The sequence below is a fragment of the Stigmatopora nigra genome, chromosome 3 (genome assembly GCF_051989575.1).
Source record: "Stigmatopora nigra isolate UIUO_SnigA chromosome 3, RoL_Snig_1.1, whole genome shotgun sequence".
In the NCBI taxonomy this organism is placed as follows: domain Eukaryota; kingdom Metazoa; phylum Chordata; class Actinopteri; order Syngnathiformes; family Syngnathidae; genus Stigmatopora; species Stigmatopora nigra.
In genome coordinates, this window is record NC_135510.1 from 14,129,252 (window position 1) to 14,149,740 (window position 20,489).

Genomic DNA, 20,489 nt, shown 5'->3' on the forward strand with positions numbered 1-20,489 from the left:
GGGGGGAATCAACCATTCCAAGACTTTACTATTACAGCTTCATCCCTATCCGAGGCAATATAACGTGAGGAAAAATATGTGTAACATCGTATGGTCTTGGAGTCCCCTGCGACAGGGATATAATCGATGGCTATTTAAACAACTAGGAAGTTTACATGTTTCAATTTGTCACATTTGGATGCATGCATAAGGCGTTCATACTGGTTTCAAATGTGGTTCCCTGTGCAGTCATGCTCCATGTGCTGGTGCGTCGGCCTTTGGTCACCATCACAGAGAATTCGTAGAGCGTATTGGGCTTCAGTCCGATCACCACGTGGTTCAAACTAGTGGTATTGGCCATCTGCGTTCAAAAGAGTAAGATTCATGAGTGTAACAAGAAACCTCAAAATAAGATTAAGCAAAATGAATCTAGGGTTTGATTTGGATTTTGAACACACCGATCCCCAAACAGGCAAAGTTAGTCCTGCCCGATTGTTTTTTTTTCTTCGAGAAAATAAATTTATGATGCAAGGACATTCACATTATGAGCTTGCTCATGGAATGGATTGTGCTTGTGTAGTGGGGAGCCACTGTACATCTTTACACAATATGTTGATTTAGAACATACAGTAGAATCAGAAATGAAAGGTTTGTATGCGTCAGGTGTTTGACAAATGAAAAAAAAGGCCTTGTTAATAGATGTGTAAATATATTGGATTTACTTAATTGGATTGACACTTAATGAAGCCCGTAGAGCTCTTTAATCCCTGTCACTGTGTGCAAATCATACTTATTTAACTATCATCTCACTAGAGTAGGTTGTGTTCATTTAAAGGGACTGTGCAATTAATGCCAATTCTGAATGAATTATTTGGTAAGGTCAAACAAAAGAGCGTTGCCAAACTTGAGTGAATAAAAACATTGAATGAATCACATATTTAAGTTCATTAGTTAATACTAATTGAAAAGATGATTAAAGTCTATATTTCTGGCTAGGCATTACTAAGAACATTGACAAAGACACTGATACTTCCATAACGGAACCTACACTTGTCAGGGCAAGGTATTATCAGCCGGGATCCTGTAGTTTTTTCCCCCTTCAATATCTTTGAAATCTAAAATACTCAGAACAAATTGCAACCTGAGCGCGAATTATTCTCTATTTCATGATTTACTTCCTACCACGGTGACTGTTGAACACATTTAGGTTAATTATATGAAGGTATAAACAATCTGGTTTTCCCTGAGCAACATTTGTGGTCCTCGTGGATGTCCAGGAAACCCACATTTTCAACATTGAGTATATGGAATAAGGCTTCAAAATGACAAAAAGTATAGCTGTCAGATCTCACATGCTGTAGGTGTCTGTTTACTACGCTTAAAACCCCCCAAGTCCACGCCTGTCCACGAAAAGCTTGTTTCCTATGTCGACAAAACTCATCGCCCATGACATCGAGGCTTTGTAAGTGCATACCCGGTGTCAGAAGCATCTTCCTCCACACCACATTTCTGACACTACTCTTCACACGCTTGGGGAAGATCATCTGTCGCAGATGTCGTTTCCGCCGTTGTGCTCACGTCTACAGTGGAGCCAACTGCAACGGTGTGTCTTAGGGCAACATTTTCTCTAACCCTTAGCTTGTTAGCAAAACTTGTTGGAAGGATGGCCGACTTGACCATAACTACTATTGTTTAGTGCTGTATGATGCATCACTGTCCAGACTTGCTAATTACACAAATCCAACATTACAAAACAAAAAAAAAACCTGATTAAAGATGCAGTTTGTTGAAGGTTAACTTACTCACTGATATCTGCGAATGTAACGCTAGAAGTTTACCCAGAAACTGCAGCCAACCAGAACACAAATACTGTATTGGCCCGAATATAAGACGACCCCCTCTTTTTTTTTTAAGATTCAAGTTTTAAAAAATAATTTTTAAAACCACATTCAATTTTTATACGCAAAATAATGACAGTACTTCTGCAACAAATGGTTGTAACAATATATTCAAGAGAAAAAGAATGTTATTTTGCCTCATTCAAATCTTGCAAAAATTGTCCATCAGATCTTAACATCTAAACATTTAAATAAGTTAAGTAAAGTGCGAACACATTTGCAAATGAATGGCTTCTGGTTTTTACTATGTCTAGATCCGGATTTTAAGACAACTGATACGTCATCAGTCTTATTTTATTGCAAAAAAACATTGTCAATCATCGTCTTATATTCAGGCCAATACAGTATTGTGGCCAGTGCTGCAAGTTCTACCACTTTCCAGCTGTTTCGTAGCAACCCGGGATAATAAACCATGGAAAACCATTTGTGGATGAAGAAGGGGCACGTTATTAAGGGGCCGCCCCTTCATCAAAGCAATGAAACATAATTCATTAACATTGCACTGATGTTAAATTTCAGGCAGCATTGTATAACAGAGCTGTCACGTGCTGTGTCATTCTCTACAGAGTGTACTACAAGGAAAATAAAAATGTAATTATGAAGGCTTGAATGATGTATTTGTAGCCAACTGTGTCATGATATCAGGCTAATATAGATAGATACAGCAAATGTTGCCTTCATTATAAGTTTTTCTTTTTATGCAGCTCTATACATATTTGTATTTTTAGTCCAATATGGATGGCTTTTTCGACATTTTGGATAGGTGACCCCCACTCTAGACCATTACTTGAGTCACGGAAGCTGGTGAGCATTATTTGGCGTGTGGGATTCAAACAACCAAATGGAATTACAGTAGTCCTACCTTCATTTTAGTATTGGCAGGAATGTTGGTCTTCCAGCGCACTGTGTAGTAGCGGTTATCGGTGATCTTTTGATTCTTGGGCAGCGAATTGTCCGCCCAGGTCACCTTGATAGTGTCGTGGCTCAGCACAGAGGCTTGAACACCCACCGGAGGCATCATAGGGGTGGGATCTGGTACTGGGGTGTACGGAGCATGGAAGAGTTCGTACAGATCAACATCAGGGTCTATGGGGTCTGCCAATTAGGCAGAAAAACCCGCATGCAGGTCGACAAATTAAAATGAGCAAATTACAACACAAAGAAATGTGTGACATGGTCATGGCCCAAATCAGGCAGGATGCAGGGGAAGACAAACAAGTGATAAAAAAGGTTATTGAGTTAAAAGGAAGAACAGAAAATAAAACCAAGCACAAGCACAACAAACATGGGATTGGGAAGGGTGAAGAAAAGAGAAAAGACTGTTAGAAAAATAGACACTAACCTCTAAAATCAGACAAAGATGTTTAAATGTTGCTGTGCTCTATCAACACTAGTACAGTCATACCTTGAAATACGAGCTTAATGGTTGCAATTCCTCATCTACTAACAGAGTAAGAAATAACTAGTGGTTATGATCTTTGATAATAAAATTAGACGTTATTCAAAACCACGGAGAGTTGGTGGATGGGAGAGAGATAGATAGACTTGACGGATGCGCTCGTAACGTAACATAATATTTAAATTGAACTTAAAGGAACTTAGATTCCTATACTAGTTTTAATCGTACATTGCACTACATTTAAACCTTCTTGTGCAATAACAAAGGGAAAGAGGTTAATTTATTCCTCCGTGGCTTTTGAGGCAAAGACACTGCGATGAAATCATAACCAGCCTCTTGCGGCCTGGCCACCTGCCTGTCTCGTATCTCGAAATTTGTCAAGTATCTCAAGGCAAATATTTGCTCGGAATTTTACTCGTATCTCAAATTGCTCGTATGTCGGGGCACTCGTATGTCAAGGCATTACTGTACTACCGAACTGTGAAGAAAAAGAAGAGATGCTCTATAGATTAGATTATTATTGATCAAACTTTTCCAAAGGACTTTAAGACAAATGGTAAGAAATATCGAAAGATCCTCTTTTTAAAGCAAAATGGTCCAACACACATACATTATTTGACTCAAAAGATGCCCTTGAGCATTCATTTGACTTCTTCAGAATTTTCACTCCATTTAGTGATAAAAGAATAAGCTTTAGCCAGTCATCTGTGATGACTTTCCAACCACTTGTTGTTCCTCGCCCTTCATGATTCCATTCTCTGTTCCGAGCTCTTTGTGCAAGCATTCATGCGATTGTGAAGAGTATTTAGGATTTTGAATGAAATTCAGATTATAAGGGTGTGTGTTTGTGTGTGTGTGTTTGTAACTCAACTTTGGAAAAGAAAGACTGCAGTATTTGCATAAGGATTACTGCAACTAAAAGGGTAACTTTACTAACCCTAACCCTAACCCTAACCCTAACCCAACTAACAGTCCTCACTTTTCACTAAAGATAAGTCACAGGGTTAAAACTCATGCTACACTCCACACTCTTGCAAGTTTTTCCATAGTTGCACGGGTTTCCAAAGTATGAGTACTATGTAGGTCAGCTTGTCTTTTTAATTCTGACTTGAACAAACTGGCAGGAAAAGAAACGCGCCCCCGAGGAGGCAGCAGCAGACGATGGTGGAAGGTTTTTGGTTCTGCTTTGAGAGGAAACGTTTGGATCTGACGAAGGGTTGCCAAAGCCACAACAGGGGGTCTGGGTGTGAGCAGCTCTTGTGTGCATGTCTACGAGGTTGTGAGAAGTAGAACTGAACCTCACAGAGAGGCTTGTGTGGGTGTGCACTTAGACTACCACCCTCCCCACCTCAAAGCATGCCGACATGATTCATGTCATCCAGCATCCCGCCCTCTCAATATTGCAACAGAGCCAGTGAGGAGACAAAGTGGCGCCATCAAGGCAGAGCAGAGAGCTGCAAGTCTAGATTTGAAAGAGGGGTGGGGGCAGCTACCCTCTCAAGCCGCCCCGGGGATCCCAAGCAACTTGCCGTCATACAGTGACAAAGAGTGTCTTAAGTCTACATTTATAGACCCACACTAGAAATGTTTCACACTTGAAGATGATATGTGGAGAACCTCGGACTGGGACATGTTTTTGTCACTAATTGAGTTGTATATTAAAAGGAGCTTGTTTATTGTCATGGCTAAGAGCTGTGGATTTTTCTTCAATCCATTGAGACAAGTGAAACTAAGCTTTTGGTATTTCAACTCGGCCTTTTTCTGGGCCAATATTTGATTAAAGGCAAGTCCTCTATGCTTAATTGTAGCATGGAGTTATTCCATCACATTGTGAATTATACCATATCATATTGGCTACAACATTAGGTGAACCGTTATCATTAGATAAAACATTATTTTTATATTGTCACAAGGATTTTGCTTTAACATTTAGTTTTGATTGACACCGTGCTTGAAATTTTCAGTCACATTAGTTTTGTGAACAGATATTTCACAAGTAGAGTAGACATGATGTCTTGCTTTGACTAGAAAAATATATGACTTTAATAACAGAGCTTTGAATATTCAATGTAAAGTGACAGTCTGGAGGGCATTTTCAAGAAAAATACTCCTACCTGACTGCGGCCTTGTGATGGCGCTCTCATATACAGGAATCCCTTCACCGACGTTGTTGAAAGCCTTAAGTGTGATCACATAATGGGAGCTGGGGTCTAAACAAGAAAAAGATGAAAAGATGGAGTGTGGCAAAATAAACCAATGCTCTCTGAACAAGCTGGAACTCTAGACAAATTCATCTCATTGTGATGAAAGTTGCTAGAGGGAGCATCTGAATAACATAATTCCACGTGCTCTAACTATGATGACGGTTTCAAACCTTTACACACTAATCTCTTGAGGATTCTATGTTTTTCCTCTTGTGGTTTGGCATGATAACTTTATCTAAATTGAAAAATATAGATCTTAAATAACACCCAAATAGACTTATTTGAAGACTTTCTTTTCAAATGTAGCATTAAAAGTTCACATTGACAGGAGGTCAAGAACAGACTTTGAACTGGTCTTTATTTGGGTTTAATGAGACGACCTTTCAATGTGACTTTGTAGAAAACAACACACATTTTGTAATTACATGAAGCACATATCTCATCATTTCTAGTTCTCTGTGAATGGCTTTTCCTTACCAAGATTTTCGATAGTGTAGTAGCGCTGCTTGTAATCTACTTTGATGGTCTGAGCATGAGGGCTGCCAATGCCATAGCCAATACTGTAGCCACGTACAACGATGTCCTGGTTCTCTGGTGGCGTCCAGCTCACCACTATGCTGTTGACCAATGGACGGACATGAAGAGAGCTGGGCTGGTCTGGGACCCGAGATTCTGGTCAATCAAGTTGATGAGAGAAAAAAAACTTTATTAAAGGCATTCTTGGATAAGAGTGAATGGAAAAAAAAGGTAAAACAGGAAATCTTACCATCTAAGTCACTTTCAAACGTTTCTGCTGTAGTCCAGTCAGTAGCTGGGCCCGTCCCATTCACTGTTATAGCAGCAACCCGGAAGGAATACTCGGTTCCACGCTCGAGACCTGTTTCGGGAAGAAAAAGGGTGGTACTTTTAGCGACTTACATTTTAGTGCAAATCTTTTTAACACTTGAAACAAATGTCTGCAATATCCAAAGAGATTTTTTCTAAGCCTGTCTCACCATGGTATTCCCTTCTCAAAAACATCAAGATAAGGAAAAATGACATCTCCACATGGGTTCAAATCGTTTTGGTAGGTATAAATACGCAGCACTTGCGAAAGTATGCTTCAAAATTTGATGGAAGTTTAAAAGAAAGTCTAGATCCAGTGTCACAACTGGATGCCAGCATTGTTATTCATGAGGGCCTACTGACACATGATCTGCTGCTATATTCTTCTGTAAAAAAAATAAAAGAAAAGAAATAATTGTGCATTTTTTTTACTTTACCAACCCCCCCCACCCCACACTATTCTCCTTTTGTAGCTGGTACTTACACCATGTGCTTACTATTCAAGGCTACCCCTGGGCAAGCTTCTAAAGTTTGCCAAACTGTGCCTCTGAGGCTACGTCTCCTAAATTAATTTGAACCAACAAACATACTTCTGTTTCATGCCTCTAGAATGTTTGAAAAAGGATATAATCAACTTTTAAGTGCATATTCTCTTTGATGCAGTACACAGCAGGCGGTCAAGCCACTTGAAAGTTGCAGAGGCAACATGTAATATTAATTCATCAATTGATTTTGGTGATAGCTCCGAGGGGTTGTAACACCGCCACAAAAACCCACTGAGGCAAGTTAAGATGTCATTTTCACCCTAATGAAATAAACCAACCACTGGGGCTTTCCTTCGCCAGTCCCTAGTCATAAGCCTTAGGACCTTTAAGCAACATTTCAGCCATGCAAGACCAAATTCCCCAAACAGAAAAATCACTCAAGGATAAGGGCCTGACAGTGAATGGCACCAACATATCAGGCGTAAAGAACAGCCGGCACAATGCATGTGCTCTGCTTATCAATCTGCTTCAGCAAGTATGTATGTCACCGAGAGTCCTGAAATATCTTTTGCAATAACTTAAGTAAATGTGGGCAGGAAATGATTAGGTGAGCTGTCAATTTTTGTGACAGCTTGTTGGGTAAGGCTGGCTTCAACAGCAGTCATCCATTTACAACATGCTTATCCTATACAAAAAGCGGACCACACCCAGAACGAACACCATCACTGGATAGGAATTGAACCGGTGCTGCATGCACCAAACGGTATTGTAATATTGTGATGCTACTTCAACATTGTGCGCCAATTAGGCTAGTTGACCTAAAGGAATTTGACTAATGATCATTTTCCCCCCAAAATCATTATTATCTGGAATTGGACTTTTCTGAGATGTTTAGACAGCTGCATATTTCAAAAGATGAAACTATCGTGTTCAAGGGGTTATAAGTTGTTTTTTAAAATCATTATTTTCACCACACACGGTGAAATCCTGCTCACCTTTTTAACAGTAGGAAGAATTTGGGACTACTGGTTTGATTCTACTTAATGCTTATTACATGCAATTTATGACAGTAAAATGCTGTTTAAAAACGGTTTGTGCAGTTAATGAAAGTTTTAAGACTGATATTTTGACCCTGAAGAGGATTTAATTTTTTAACATTTCCTCTGGGAACAATTGAAATCTATAACATATGGTCAAAGGCTAAGATTTAGCCATCCAAGATCTGAAAAACGGTAATCCAGTAGGGTGAGTGTATTTATTACTCAAATGGCCCTTATTGAACAAATCAGCGTTTATTACCATCGATAAGCTTGGAAAGCTGCGTCCCCCCGGTGGTGTCGGCTGCCTCACTTCTCCGTGATCCTTTGCGGTATCGGATCTTGTATCCAGTAATTTCTCCATTCTGGGAATTTGAGGGTGGGGGCTGCCAACGAAGCATGATGCTCTGTTGAGGACAAATTAGCGTCAAGAAATGCAACCAACAGTGTAGCGCTGCGTTTTCTAATTTAGTGAAATGAATAGGTACTATAATATACATATATATATATATTTTTTTTTTTGTCATACATAGCTAAAGCCGATGTGGCAATATTGCCTAAGCACCACACTGCACACGGACGGTTATTCATTCATCTGGAGTTTTCTGCATGTGTTTAAGCGATAGGCAGGGGGTGTCTCAGCATGAGCAAGAAGTTAATTAATGCTCACCCACTGTCACACTGATGCACAAAAGACTGAATGCATGAACAGGTCACACGCATTCTGTGACCTGTCTCCATTGGGGAAAAGGGATAAATTGAATTGTGCTCAGTGATTTATTCATTTTACTCATGCCAGTTGCATTTGTCCATTCTTCTCCGTTAAAACAATGTTGAATTGACTCTTAAGAAAGTCACAGGGAAGAAAGCCAGAAGGAAATGCGACTCAAGTGAGAATACAAAACCTGTGACATCAATTTTTCCAAAATCTATTGACACAAAATTTGATAGAACTCAAATGCCTCGTAAAATTCCAATAAAAATTTTAGACCAATCAGATTCAAAGTGAAACAGTCTGACTATAAAACATACCTGTTGGCAGACACATTTTAATTTTGTTTAGAAAGAGAAGAACATTTGTTTTACAGTGGAAGTGGGCTTGTTTCCGCCAAAGACCATAACAAACAAGAAAATTCTCATCTCTTCTGCCACATGACTGCATCTTCCTGGCAGCAGCAGCAGCAGTTTTTATAGCACTCAAATCTCAGCTGACTCTCCCTCAACATGGGTGGTCAGTTCCCTCCCAAGCTGCTACTGTGTGATAGGATTATTGAACAGTTTCTTTTCCCGCATAGCTTTGAAAGTTTGAGTTTCTCACTCATTCTTTGAGCAGCACTGACCAGCAAAGGACTTCTTCCTTCAACATTTTCAGTCATAGCATGCTCCTTTTGTATTCGCGCTTCAAGGCTATACAACAATAGAAGTGATGTTTCATGTAAAAGTAGTACAGAACATATTTAGAAAAACGGTGGCTTATTGTTTTTGAAACATACAATAAATAACCCTGCAACCCTCTGTTTGAAGAAGTAGAAACGCGGATAAAAAGCAAGGCTGTCGAGGGCAGCGTCCTGTTTTCATCAAGATCCTGCTGTGAAGCCTACTCTCATTGAATCACTTGTGTCACACAAGGGCTACTACAGTGTGCTCAAGTGTAATAAATCCGATTTAACAAATATTGTTTAAGAACTCTGACCCAAGGAGTTATAATAAGAATTGTGAGCTGTTTAAATAAATATAGCTGAAGAGTCAATGAGAAGAAAAACATAAAACTTCCTACTGAAGCGAAAGTTGAAAAACATTAAAAGCAGCCCTTTTTTTGTACAATTTTATGGCAAAACATTTTGACAAGACTATGCTATATTTTCTTTGTTATGCTATGTTAAACAGTCACAGCACAAAATGTGGAATCCCGAAGAACTATTAGGTCAACCCCAATTATATTGGAGTTCATCGATTATATCCCGAAAATTATGTGGATTGTTGAGTAACTGACTGGGTGTTTACAGCATGTGAGCAAGTCTGAATATAGTCGCGTGGCGTTGACAACGAGAACTGAAACACTGTTTGAAGAAAGCACCCTTTGTTTCCTATTCTGGAGAATGATGAGCAAGTCTTCTTTTCATCACCTCAAAGAAATAGGAGCCTCATTTTTTGACGTTGTGAGAGAACTGGGTCAAACAGGTAAAACACATCTTAAGAAACTACTCATTCCATTGTTTTTGGAGTGATTTTTTCTTTAGGTTTCAGATTGTCTTTCTTAAAGGCACAATTTCTTGATTACGATTAAAAACAATTAGTGTTCCCTATGGATGTTAAATAACACGCAATATACAGTACATACCCGTTTATTAACTAAAGTATCATGCCCTTGGGTGCTACAGAGGGGGGAACATTTCTGACAGCCATGCCGCCTGTTTCTGATGAGGTGACCAATAAGGGCTCACACACCCTTGTAATCAGACAGAGCTGTGGGGCTGTGTCAGGCATTGAATCACACATACAAAACAACACACACACCCCTTTACACCGTAAATCCACATACCACTTACATACGTAGCACTTCCCCCATGAATGTTGGCATGAAAATTATGTTTCATAAAATGAGCAGCTCAAACTCAGCAAAAAACAATAAGATAAAAACCACAGGAACCTTTTCAAGTCTGGCTTACCTTTGAATTCTGAACCTCCAGAGTGAAATTTTGAGGAGGAGCACTTGGCACTGCAAAGAACAAGAGAACCATATACGTTAAAGAAAAGTGAACCTAATCAATCAAATAGTCGCCAATACAAAGGCAATTCTTAGTTTCCACTGACCATCAGATAGTGTGCGGACCACAATATCATCAGTAGAGACACCTGGACCGTGTTTATTGTTGGCAACCACACGAAAACTGTACTGAGTGTTTTTCTTCAGCCCTGTCATGGTATATGATACACCATCTACGTCAACGTCCTAAAAGACAGACAGAACAATGTGAGCTAACAATGCATGTAAAAGAATCAAGTATTAGTATATCTATCATAAATTAACGTAGCGGAAAAGAGATGGCCATCAACGCAGATGAGCTTAGTGATTCTTTTGCACCATGACAGTGCTTTCCTTATTCTTTATTCAAACGTAGACTCCTCTATATCTATCGTAATCCACACAACATTGCACGGCGGGACTAATAAGCATTACAACCTATCTGATCTAAATTCACACTATGAAACGGCTGCATAAATTGTGCATCTCCATTTTCCTTTCCCTAAGTAGGCCAAACAATGTGTCCTAAATTACTTAAAGCCCATTTGCATTCACTTCTGAGTTTGCCAACCCCAACAATGCTCCCATAAATGTCTAATTAGAACTTCTCAACTTGGGTCGAATTTTTCATGGCAACTTTCTTTATACTTTCTCGTGAAGCGTACAGTATAGAGTAATTATCTTTTGAAGACACAGTGTTAGAAGGTAATTTCTTTGTAGCTCTCTCCATTTCTTGGTTTTTACCAGCTCATCTCAGGCTCTACTCCAGGGAGCTGAGACATCATTACTCAACGCATTGAATGACGCGTCATCCATTATCATATTAAAGGCTTTTTAATGCCTCACTGGCTGGCATGTGGCAGCAGCTGGGCCTGCCTAAATATCAAATCTTCTAAATTCTACTCCAGTGACACAGAGCTACATGTAGATAAGCAAAATGTAAACATTTACTCGACTGAGCTTTTGAGAATTTAACAGTTAAATTCTGACTAAACTTAAAAATCAATCCAGTGCAATTAGCTTTTGTCATAGGTCTCTGATCCTTAAATGGATTTGGATGTTTTGTTTTCAGCCAACTTCCAGAACAAAACTTTCTTATAATGTTCCACCTTTAAAATGTTTCTGAAGAAACCACTGCTAAAATTCATTACATCACAATGGTCAATAGTTTAGATTAGGTAGTAATATCAGGTCGTGTGGTTATTTATCAGCACAGATTGCACTGATTTGCCAGAAGCATACAAATCACAAAAGACAAGAAAACACGCTTGAAACTACAGTAAATCAACTCTGTCTTTCCAAACTGTAACAAACCTGTTCGTTGCCAATGCTTTTGTCGGTGTAATACAACTTGTAGGTGAGGACCTCTCCATTGCCTGTCAAGGGTTTCTCCCAACTCAGGGTGACGGAGGTAGGCGTATTCGATGCCGCCTGCATATTTGGGGCAGGGCCGGGCACTTGAACTAAAAAGCAAATGTAAGACAGAGCAAGATTTTGAATATGATTCTAGAACAAGAGATGCCCATTGATTTATGGGGGTGTTGGTAGAAGACAGTCCACTCAAGTACGTGAATAACATGAACTTGTCTGAAACGCTTATTAAAGCTCCAGATTGATATAGACTGTTTATAATCCCAGAGAAACCAATTGCATTTATCCAAGTACTCTACTTCGATTTTCACTGCAGGGCAAATTAATATAATTACAATCCAGCCACATTATGGAAGAGGGATTAGCACATCCGGCTCACAGTTTGGAGATCAAGGGTTCAATCTTGGGTGGGTTTGGACCTCCCTGTGTGTGTGGAGTTTGCATGTTGTCCCTATGTGTGCATGGGTTTTACACGGGTACTACAGTTTCTTCCCACATCCCCAAAACTTGCATGCTAGGCTGGTTGAACACTAATATTTGGTCTTGGTTATGAGTGCAAGCATGAATAGTTGTTTGCTTCATTGTGCCCAGCGATTGACTGACAACAAGTTCAGGATAGGCTATAGCATTCCCACCACCCTTGTGAGGACGATCAGAATAGAAAATGAATGAATGTAGGAAGAATCCAATCGTTTTTCACAGCAATAATTCTGTTCAGGGTCAAGGGATAGAAGGCATTTGATTTAAAATGATAGTCAGGCACGTGCTGAGCCAAACTAAGTTCTTTGATTGAAATGAAATACATAAATAGCTCTTTGTGCTGGTTCTAATTTTGAGACAGTATCAATGTCAAGCAAAGCAGTGTTGAAAACTCTTATCTGTACGTGTCATTTGTTTTCAGAAGTACTTTGGAGTGGAATTATAACCAGGCTTTTAAGCTTTGCATGTCAACATATCTCCATACTCTAAATCATGAGCTTTAGTGCTATTCCAGACAGGAAATAGAGTCTGACATATATCAATGCGCACACAGCGTGAAAGCGCCTGCTTTATGTTAAGCCATTCTCTGAAGAGCTTCAGTATGCAGTACGCACCCAGATCAAAAGTTTAAGCTCCAAATTGAAAATAGGAGCCCACATGAGACAGAAATATAGTGTCCAGGTAAACTTGGAGACCACCCCTCCCTCAGTTGCTTGCTATTCCCCCAGCTCCTACTGGCACCATAAGTATGTTGATTCATCTGTCTGCCCTCCAAACAAGGACACTGGTAGAAGGACAGAAACTGAATGAAAATGTGACAGTGAGTGAAATGTTGCCAGAAGCTTGGGAACATCAGAAAAGGCTGTGTGTGATAGGGGTTGGGGGGATTCTATTTGTAGCTCTTTTATACATAGCGATAAGAGTGGGCACTCCACGGTTGAGTTTCCTTTGCACACAAAAAGAGAAAAAGAGCAAAACTAAGTTCCATCTTCCCTCTTTGACTCAAAAGTCTCCACCCAAACATTTAAATGAAGTACTTGAAAGCGGGGAACCTTTTTTGTTCTTGTACTTGTGAACACAAAACTTACATGCAGAGTCAAGCTTGGCTCAGAGCACGAAAAGTGCATACAAAAACGACTTCAGAAATGCTTTGGGGTAAACACGGGTGGCTCACAAGGAGAGAATTGGGCAATTCCCTGGTGTGTTGTTGGGTGGTCGGCCTTAAAAAGACTCGGCTATGTGTACGTGTGTTCGGCGGTGGGAGGTTGTTTGAAGCGAGTGCTTGTGTGCGGCAACGAATATTTGCACAGGTGAGAGTTTATTTACACATTTCTGCACTTCTTTTGAGTGCACCCTGTTTTCCACTGTGAGCTGGATGCGAGTGGGTTTCCAGCAAACTGGCTGGAGTTTGTCTTTTTGTTTACACATTCTGTTTACTAAGCACACAGATGCACCACATGCCTGTGTGCACATATACAGTTGGTGGTGAAGTGTTTGCCTCACCTTCAGCTTGGGTGGCCACCTTTAGTCCGACAGAGCTTTCTCCTTGGCCGTTGATGTTATGAGCAACAACTCTAAAGCGATATTTGGAGTCTGGCATCAGGCTCTGGATGGTGACCTGCAACTCCCCTGGCCTACTTGTATTTACAACTCGTTCCCTGATGTGGACAAAAGTTAACACAAATACACATCAGTGTGCTGTAAGTATTTGAAAATGTGATCTCAAATAATTACTTTGTTTCTAAACACAGGCATGAGTAAACTCATCAAATTATGTTGATACATTGATGCAGTGCACAAACAGATACTTACTGTCACTTGTTATTTCAACCTAATAACTGATCAGAAGGCAATTTTTGGTAGTTACTGATTCATTCATTCAGTTTCTGAACCGCTTATTCTCACAGGGGGCCGAGCCCAGCTGACTTTGGGCATCAGGTGAAGGACACCCTGAATTGGTGGGCAGCCAATCACAAGGCACGAGGTGACGAACAACCATTCACGCTCACACTCAAACCTAGGGGCAATTTAGAGTGTTCAACCAGTCTACCATGCATGTTTTTGGAATGTGGGAGGAACCAGAGTACCGAGAGAAACCCCATGCAATCCAGGGGAGAACATGGAAACTCCACAAAGTGAGGATCCACCTAAGATCGAGCAAACGACCCTAGAACTGTGAGGCCAACACGCTATTCACTAAACAAAATAAAACTGATATACATTGGAGAACTGGCAAAACTAGAAAACTTTGGTTTTCTGAGTTTCTGACCATAGAGCAGTGATGGAATTCCACTCAGTACACATTATGTCATAAATATATAGTTTAGTATAATAATACAAATAATGCGGAATGAACTAAGCGCTGGTGTTGATTTTATTTGTGTTGTAAAGTAAAAATAGATCAAACTAGTGGGACAACTGGCCGGCAACTCACGTTAGCATAATTTATATAACAATTTAACTCTTTGTAGGGCAAAAGATTACATATTTCAACTATCCTATGCACATGGACATCGTACTTTTGGTCATGATGGCCACAATAAAACATCTAATATACAAAGTGTGGCATACATGACTAATAATAGGATGTCTACATATATGGACCCCAGGTATCAATTATAATTATATCACAGTTTGTGTCATCAGTATTAATCATAATGGTCTTAAAATATTACAATTATAAAAGAACAATATTTGAATGAAAATTAAATTAATTCAATTAAAATGAATAAAACTGAAACAGTTTGGTTTTGGCCTCCACATTCCCACTTTATTTATTATAATTTCAACAATACACCCCAGGGAGTGCTTTGGACTCAACCGCTAAGCATGATTGATTAAAGGATAGATTAATAGGTCTCAAGGCTTTTGTTGCGTTTTTTTTGTTTTGTTGTTGTTGAGGAATTGGAAAAGTGACGTGTATTTCATTCGTTCATGAATCATTCATCTGATTCATGTAGAACCATAAGTAGTCTACTTGTTTGGAGAGGGAGAAATTAAAATTATGAACATTACAAAAAGTCTCTAAGCTACTTGTATTCCCATTTTAATATCTGTAAGTAATAAGTGTGCATTTTTTGGCAGGGAATTGGGTTCAAGGTGCAAGTGTTTGCTCATTTCGATGAAAAGCCTTTAGAGGAAATAATTAGTTTGAAAAAGTGCTTTAACTACTTTAATGAGACACTTTCACAATGCCCTGAGGCCCAGGAATGCACTAAGAGTGGTCTCTCACAGGGGAGCGCTTTCATGCCGTGTTACAATGTAGACTGTGTGTTACCTGCTTGTGCCCTCCTGGCTGTAGAAAACAGAGTAGGTTAGCTCGTCTCCATGCGGTTCAGCCGGCGGGCGCCAGGTAAGCTTGATGAAGCGGGTGGAAACCAGCGAAGCCACCACATCACGGGGGGCGGAGGGAGTGGGTCCCGCTGGACCAGTTACACCCCCGGAGCCTGGTGTTACATGGTCAGTAGTGTTAGGAGTCAGTGAGGGGGGAAGGAGTGGGGGCAGGGCAACGTCTTGGGGAGGGGAAGAGGAAGAGGTAGGGTCCGGGGAGTAGGGTGAGGGGATATAGGGGAAACAGAGGCAGCATGGGGGGTGAAAATGGGTGAAGTATCGCCCAGAAAAAGGAGAGCGGAAAAGGTGGTGAAATGGAAATGACAGTGAAACGAAAGAAAGAAAGAAAGAAAGGAAACAAAAACAGAAGAAAAAACAAAATAACAACAACGTAACAAAAAAGACGTCTGATATCACAAGGAAACAGAAATAAAACACTTCTACTACACTTACACAATACAGGGGGATACTACACATGCAGAACTATACTGCTTTCTAAAACACAACAGTGTTGCACATGACACTTACACAACTATTTTTCATGAAGTACTTGTCATTTAGGACTATATTAATTGGCTTCGTCAACCAACAGATTCTAAACTTTGACACTAATAACTAAGCTAAATTCAAAATAAGACTAAAGTATGAGCTTCTTTAGACATGCCAGATATTGATTTCAAACATTTTCCTATTTTATCCCATGACCTGGCTTCAGAAATGTTTGATTAGGGATTTGGAAGGAAGGGTGGGTAGAAAAAACAATGGGTGGCACGACGTACAGAAATCTGCTTTCCATTTGCCTGGTGAGTGGAAATCATATGGAAAGAAATGTCAGGACATTTCCATTCGTGTGCAGGTCAGGGGAAGTGATGGGGGCACCATATAAACATAGCAAAGTAGCAGATCAAGTGCGGCTTGTATTCTTGGTAGCCTGAATCTGTTCAAATAAAAGCTCCTGCTAGCTTACTGTGGTGTCATTCTGTTTGGGCACAACCACTAATTTGGCTTGCAATTGTTTGTTTATATTTGAATGTCAATTTGGATTTGTTGAAACGATATGTTGATGCTTTCCTGTCAGAGTAACAAATGTTTATCTAGACACGAGCACATATAGTGACTAAACATCTGTAGCAGTACATCTACTGTATAAAAAATATCTTAAATAACAGTAAAGTAACATAAATGTTACAACAATATTCTTCACTACTTAAACATATGGACAGCAATAATAAGTACACTGGTACTTACAGTGTCAAAACTAATTAGTCTAGCATCTTTGGTAGAGGCACGGTGAAAAAGTGCTTAGCATAGTTTGCCTCACGGTTCTGATATCGAGGGCTTGAACCCGGATAGTTTCCGACCTTCCTTTGTGGAGTTTCTGTGCTCTTCCTGTGCCTGTGTAGGTTTTCTCGGTTGAGCAAAGTATTGTTGATAGACTGAGACACTAATGACTTTTTCATCTTACGTCATCTGCAAAAAAATGACATGCAACTGCACAACTAGTGTTTCTCTGTCCAATCAGTCTTGTACATACAGGCCTGAGGTTGTTACAGTAAGGAGATGTCAGCCATCTATCACTATTGCCAGGCTCTATTCATAGCTGATTAATTGTATCATTAGTCTTTGTACTGGAGGTAATGAATAGCTGGCATTAAGACTTTAATGAGGGAGGTTACTTCATATCTGAATAATATATCTGGGCCACCAGCACACAATACAGCTGGGTAAAGTCATGCTAAGTGAAGTATTTGTCTTAATAATGGAGGGAAGAAAAAAAAAGAGAAAAACGTGGACCAATCAGAAGGGAAACACAATGGCCATCAGTGACATATAGAAGCAGTACCACTCGGGAGACAAAGTCACAGCTTCTGAACACAGAACTCTTTGTTTGGCCTTCTTAACCTGCAGCCCCCCGCTGCTGCAGTAAGATATTTGCCAAGTGTGTAAGGGACACCAACATTGACCAGAGTAAAGAGATGGCAATAAAAGACATAGAAAGCTACCGGTGGCATCAGTTTAAGGTTTGGGTAACTTTGACTTTTAACTCTTCTGCTAACTTCACTCAATGGCTTCCAGAATTTTCCACAGGGGTCTTATAGATAGGGCAGGTGATGAAAATTTTATGGGGCCCGTGACAGACAGTTGCCTTAGAAAATAGAATTATGTATTTGTGGCAATGAAGTGGCCAGCCTGGATCAAGGTGATGCTTCTTTCAGAGCGCCCAAATGCCTGGCAGTGTCCTTGGGTGCACCTTTTAACATTGCGCCAAGTATTTCATCAAATGGTCTGCACAGATAAGAGTCAGGCTCAGAATAAAATATGGCATTCATATCTGCCAGAAACACACATGGGACTGGGACTTCTGATAGACCATTAAGGGCAAACATTGCAGACCATGGAAGTTCACGGGGAAAAAGTTTACTTAACTATTGTGTCGGGATTCATAATTATCTTTAAAAAATGTTTACATGTTGCGTGATGGCAAAAGTTGATCCCACACAGATTTATATGGGAGAAAAAAAAAGATTGAAATCCTGACTAAAATATAATGTTTTTACGACCATTTTGTAATACAGGAGAGTTAGTTAGTAATCCTTTAAAAATTCAAATTTTCGGGGTTTGGTGTGGGTCATAAATACAAGTTTGCTAAGTGAGATGTCATGTGTTGAGGATCAATAAAACTGTAATTTGATAAATGAACACATGCAATTAGTGGACATATGTTCTTCTATAACTATTTTTCTTTGGAAAGCAATTAAAAAATCTGTCCCTATGAAATCTACAAGCTACATATTATTACAATTTTCTTTTTCATATTGAAATACACAGAAGGAGTGAAATAAAAGTAGTATGTCAGATAAGTTCACTTTAGACTACATGAATTTGTTTGAGGGAAGTATGGTTCATATAAAAACTGGACACTAATATGAATTTAGAATTCCATTTTGTAGCAACAAAGTGGAAGAAAAAAACGACTAGTAGAAAAAAATAACCAGTGTGTATTAATAATCATTGTATGTGTTAATGTATAAATACAGCATATATCATCAATGTACACAGTCATGGTCCATGGACTACAAGTGAGTGATGTCTTTGCTCACAAAGGTAAGGATCACTCACAAATACATGCCCTCTAGAAACTTCACGCTGACTGTCATTGTAAATAAAGATATAGAGATATGGTAAACAATGTAAACGCCGCAGGCTGACTGGTAGAGGAAGGCAAAGTCCCTCGAGTTCCCTTTCAAGCCCACCAAAACAGCCAATGATGTTGTACATCTCCAGAGCTTCTCTCTCAAGAGGCTTGGAAATATACACATTTCTGATCTCAATTGTCTTAAAGCCTTACGATCGTGGAGCTACACAAATATAGTTTTTTTTTTTGAGGGCAAAAACAAGTACTAATCTAACTTGCACCAATATTATGTATAATGTTTATAAAGCATGATTTATGGATGTGTGAGTGTGTGTATGTTAAGATTCTCTTGCTACGTTTTGTCCAAACCATGCAACGTATAGTTTAATTTTTTTTGTGATGGTCAAAAACAGCTGTCGGTTTACTAATAGACGAGGGATTGTATTTCTTCACCTTCTCCAAGTGTGTAAACTGAACTTTTATTTGTTACAGCTGACAGCATAGTAGATGTATGAATTGTTGTTTTTACATGATGTACCCTAAACGTGCTTGATTGGTCCGCCAGCGAGTTTTTAGGTGCTCCCTTTTTATTTGTTAAACAACCATTTTTCAATATTATATATATCCATTTTGCGCAATAATTGTCTTTTGGGAATAAACAAGAAGGTGGGACCGGCAAAGCCGGGCCCCCCTGCTTGTAGCTAATATATCGGGCGACCTTAAAAGAACTTAAAAGTGGCAATCATACTCCAGAGTACCACCAGAACTGCCCTTTGTAAAATTATTCCCTATTCTACTTTTAGCTTGTGAAAACTAGGAGGTACAATGGAGAGAAAGGGTGGCTGCTAACAGGAAACATAAAAGCTATAGTGGCGCCGCCCGCAGGGGTCATCCGCCTGGCATTAAGGGAAGGGAGGGAAAGGAAAGTAGTGAGCTACTTTAATTACTGAGCCCAGGGGACCAAGTATATCCAAAAATGTCAGGTTGGCATCCTGGACGGCTGACTGCATGTAGAAGCATAGTGTTACATAGTAATAAGGGCAAGCGTTGAAAGGAGTGTAAAACAAAAACATAGGTCGCAACCAGGCGTGAGTTGCCAGGCATAAACTGGTGTTTATAACATGAGTGACCTTCAAAAACAACACAGACGCAGGTACCCCAAGGCAATCGGAGTGTATTTTCCTCTTATTCCAAGGCAAAATAACAGCAAAATTGGCACCCATAACATTTCGGTTAGCACTTAGCTGACAGGCCGTTTATGAATAAAGGAAAGCTCTTCGCTACGCTTGAATTAACACAACACATTGAAAAGTTCACCGTGTAAGCGGCCGCTCTCAATGCACAAATATACACTCAGCGTCGTGGCATCTGTGAAAGACAGCCACAACACAGCCTTTAGTCTTCAAAAGCAATAATTTGGAAGCAGTTGATTTAGCCTGGAAGCTCTATGATCAACACACTCAACGTGTCCACATTGAACAGATTGTATTTATGTTTGGAGTGAATTTTCTGTAACAGGGTTATCTTCAAAAAAGTCTTTCAAAAGTACACAATAAATGAATATAAAGTACAAAGTATTCTATTAATTTTATGATCAAA

General features: G+C 39.6%; 1 protein-coding gene across 19 annotated transcripts in view; it reads right to left on the bottom strand.

Moving 5' to 3' along the window:
• The window catches only part of neo1a (neogenin 1a), a 113,166-nt gene that overhangs the window by 11,265 nt on the left and 81,412 nt on the right, over positions 1-20,489 (bottom strand). For 13 of the 19 annotated variants that reach the window (XM_077712884.1, XM_077712883.1, XM_077712886.1 and 10 more), the window contains 11 exons: positions 15,702-15,936; positions 13,928-14,082; positions 11,888-12,036; positions 10,642-10,780; positions 10,497-10,546; positions 8,090-8,234; positions 6,247-6,357; positions 5,958-6,152; positions 5,391-5,486; positions 2,740-2,972; positions 202-340 (listed from right to left, as the gene is read on the bottom strand). In XM_077712884.1, coding sequence (XP_077569010.1) covers positions 202-340; positions 2,740-2,972; positions 5,391-5,486; positions 5,958-6,152; positions 6,247-6,357; positions 8,090-8,234; positions 10,497-10,546; positions 10,642-10,780; positions 11,888-12,036; positions 13,928-14,082; positions 15,702-15,936 — 1,647 coding nt within the window. The remainder of the gene's footprint in view (positions 1-201; positions 341-2,739; positions 2,973-5,390; positions 5,487-5,957; positions 6,153-6,246; positions 6,358-8,089; positions 8,235-10,496; positions 10,547-10,641; positions 10,781-11,887; positions 12,037-13,927; positions 14,083-15,701; positions 15,937-20,489) is intronic. The other 6 variants (XM_077712901.1, XM_077712893.1, XM_077712900.1 and 3 more) reach the window with 3 other exon arrangements.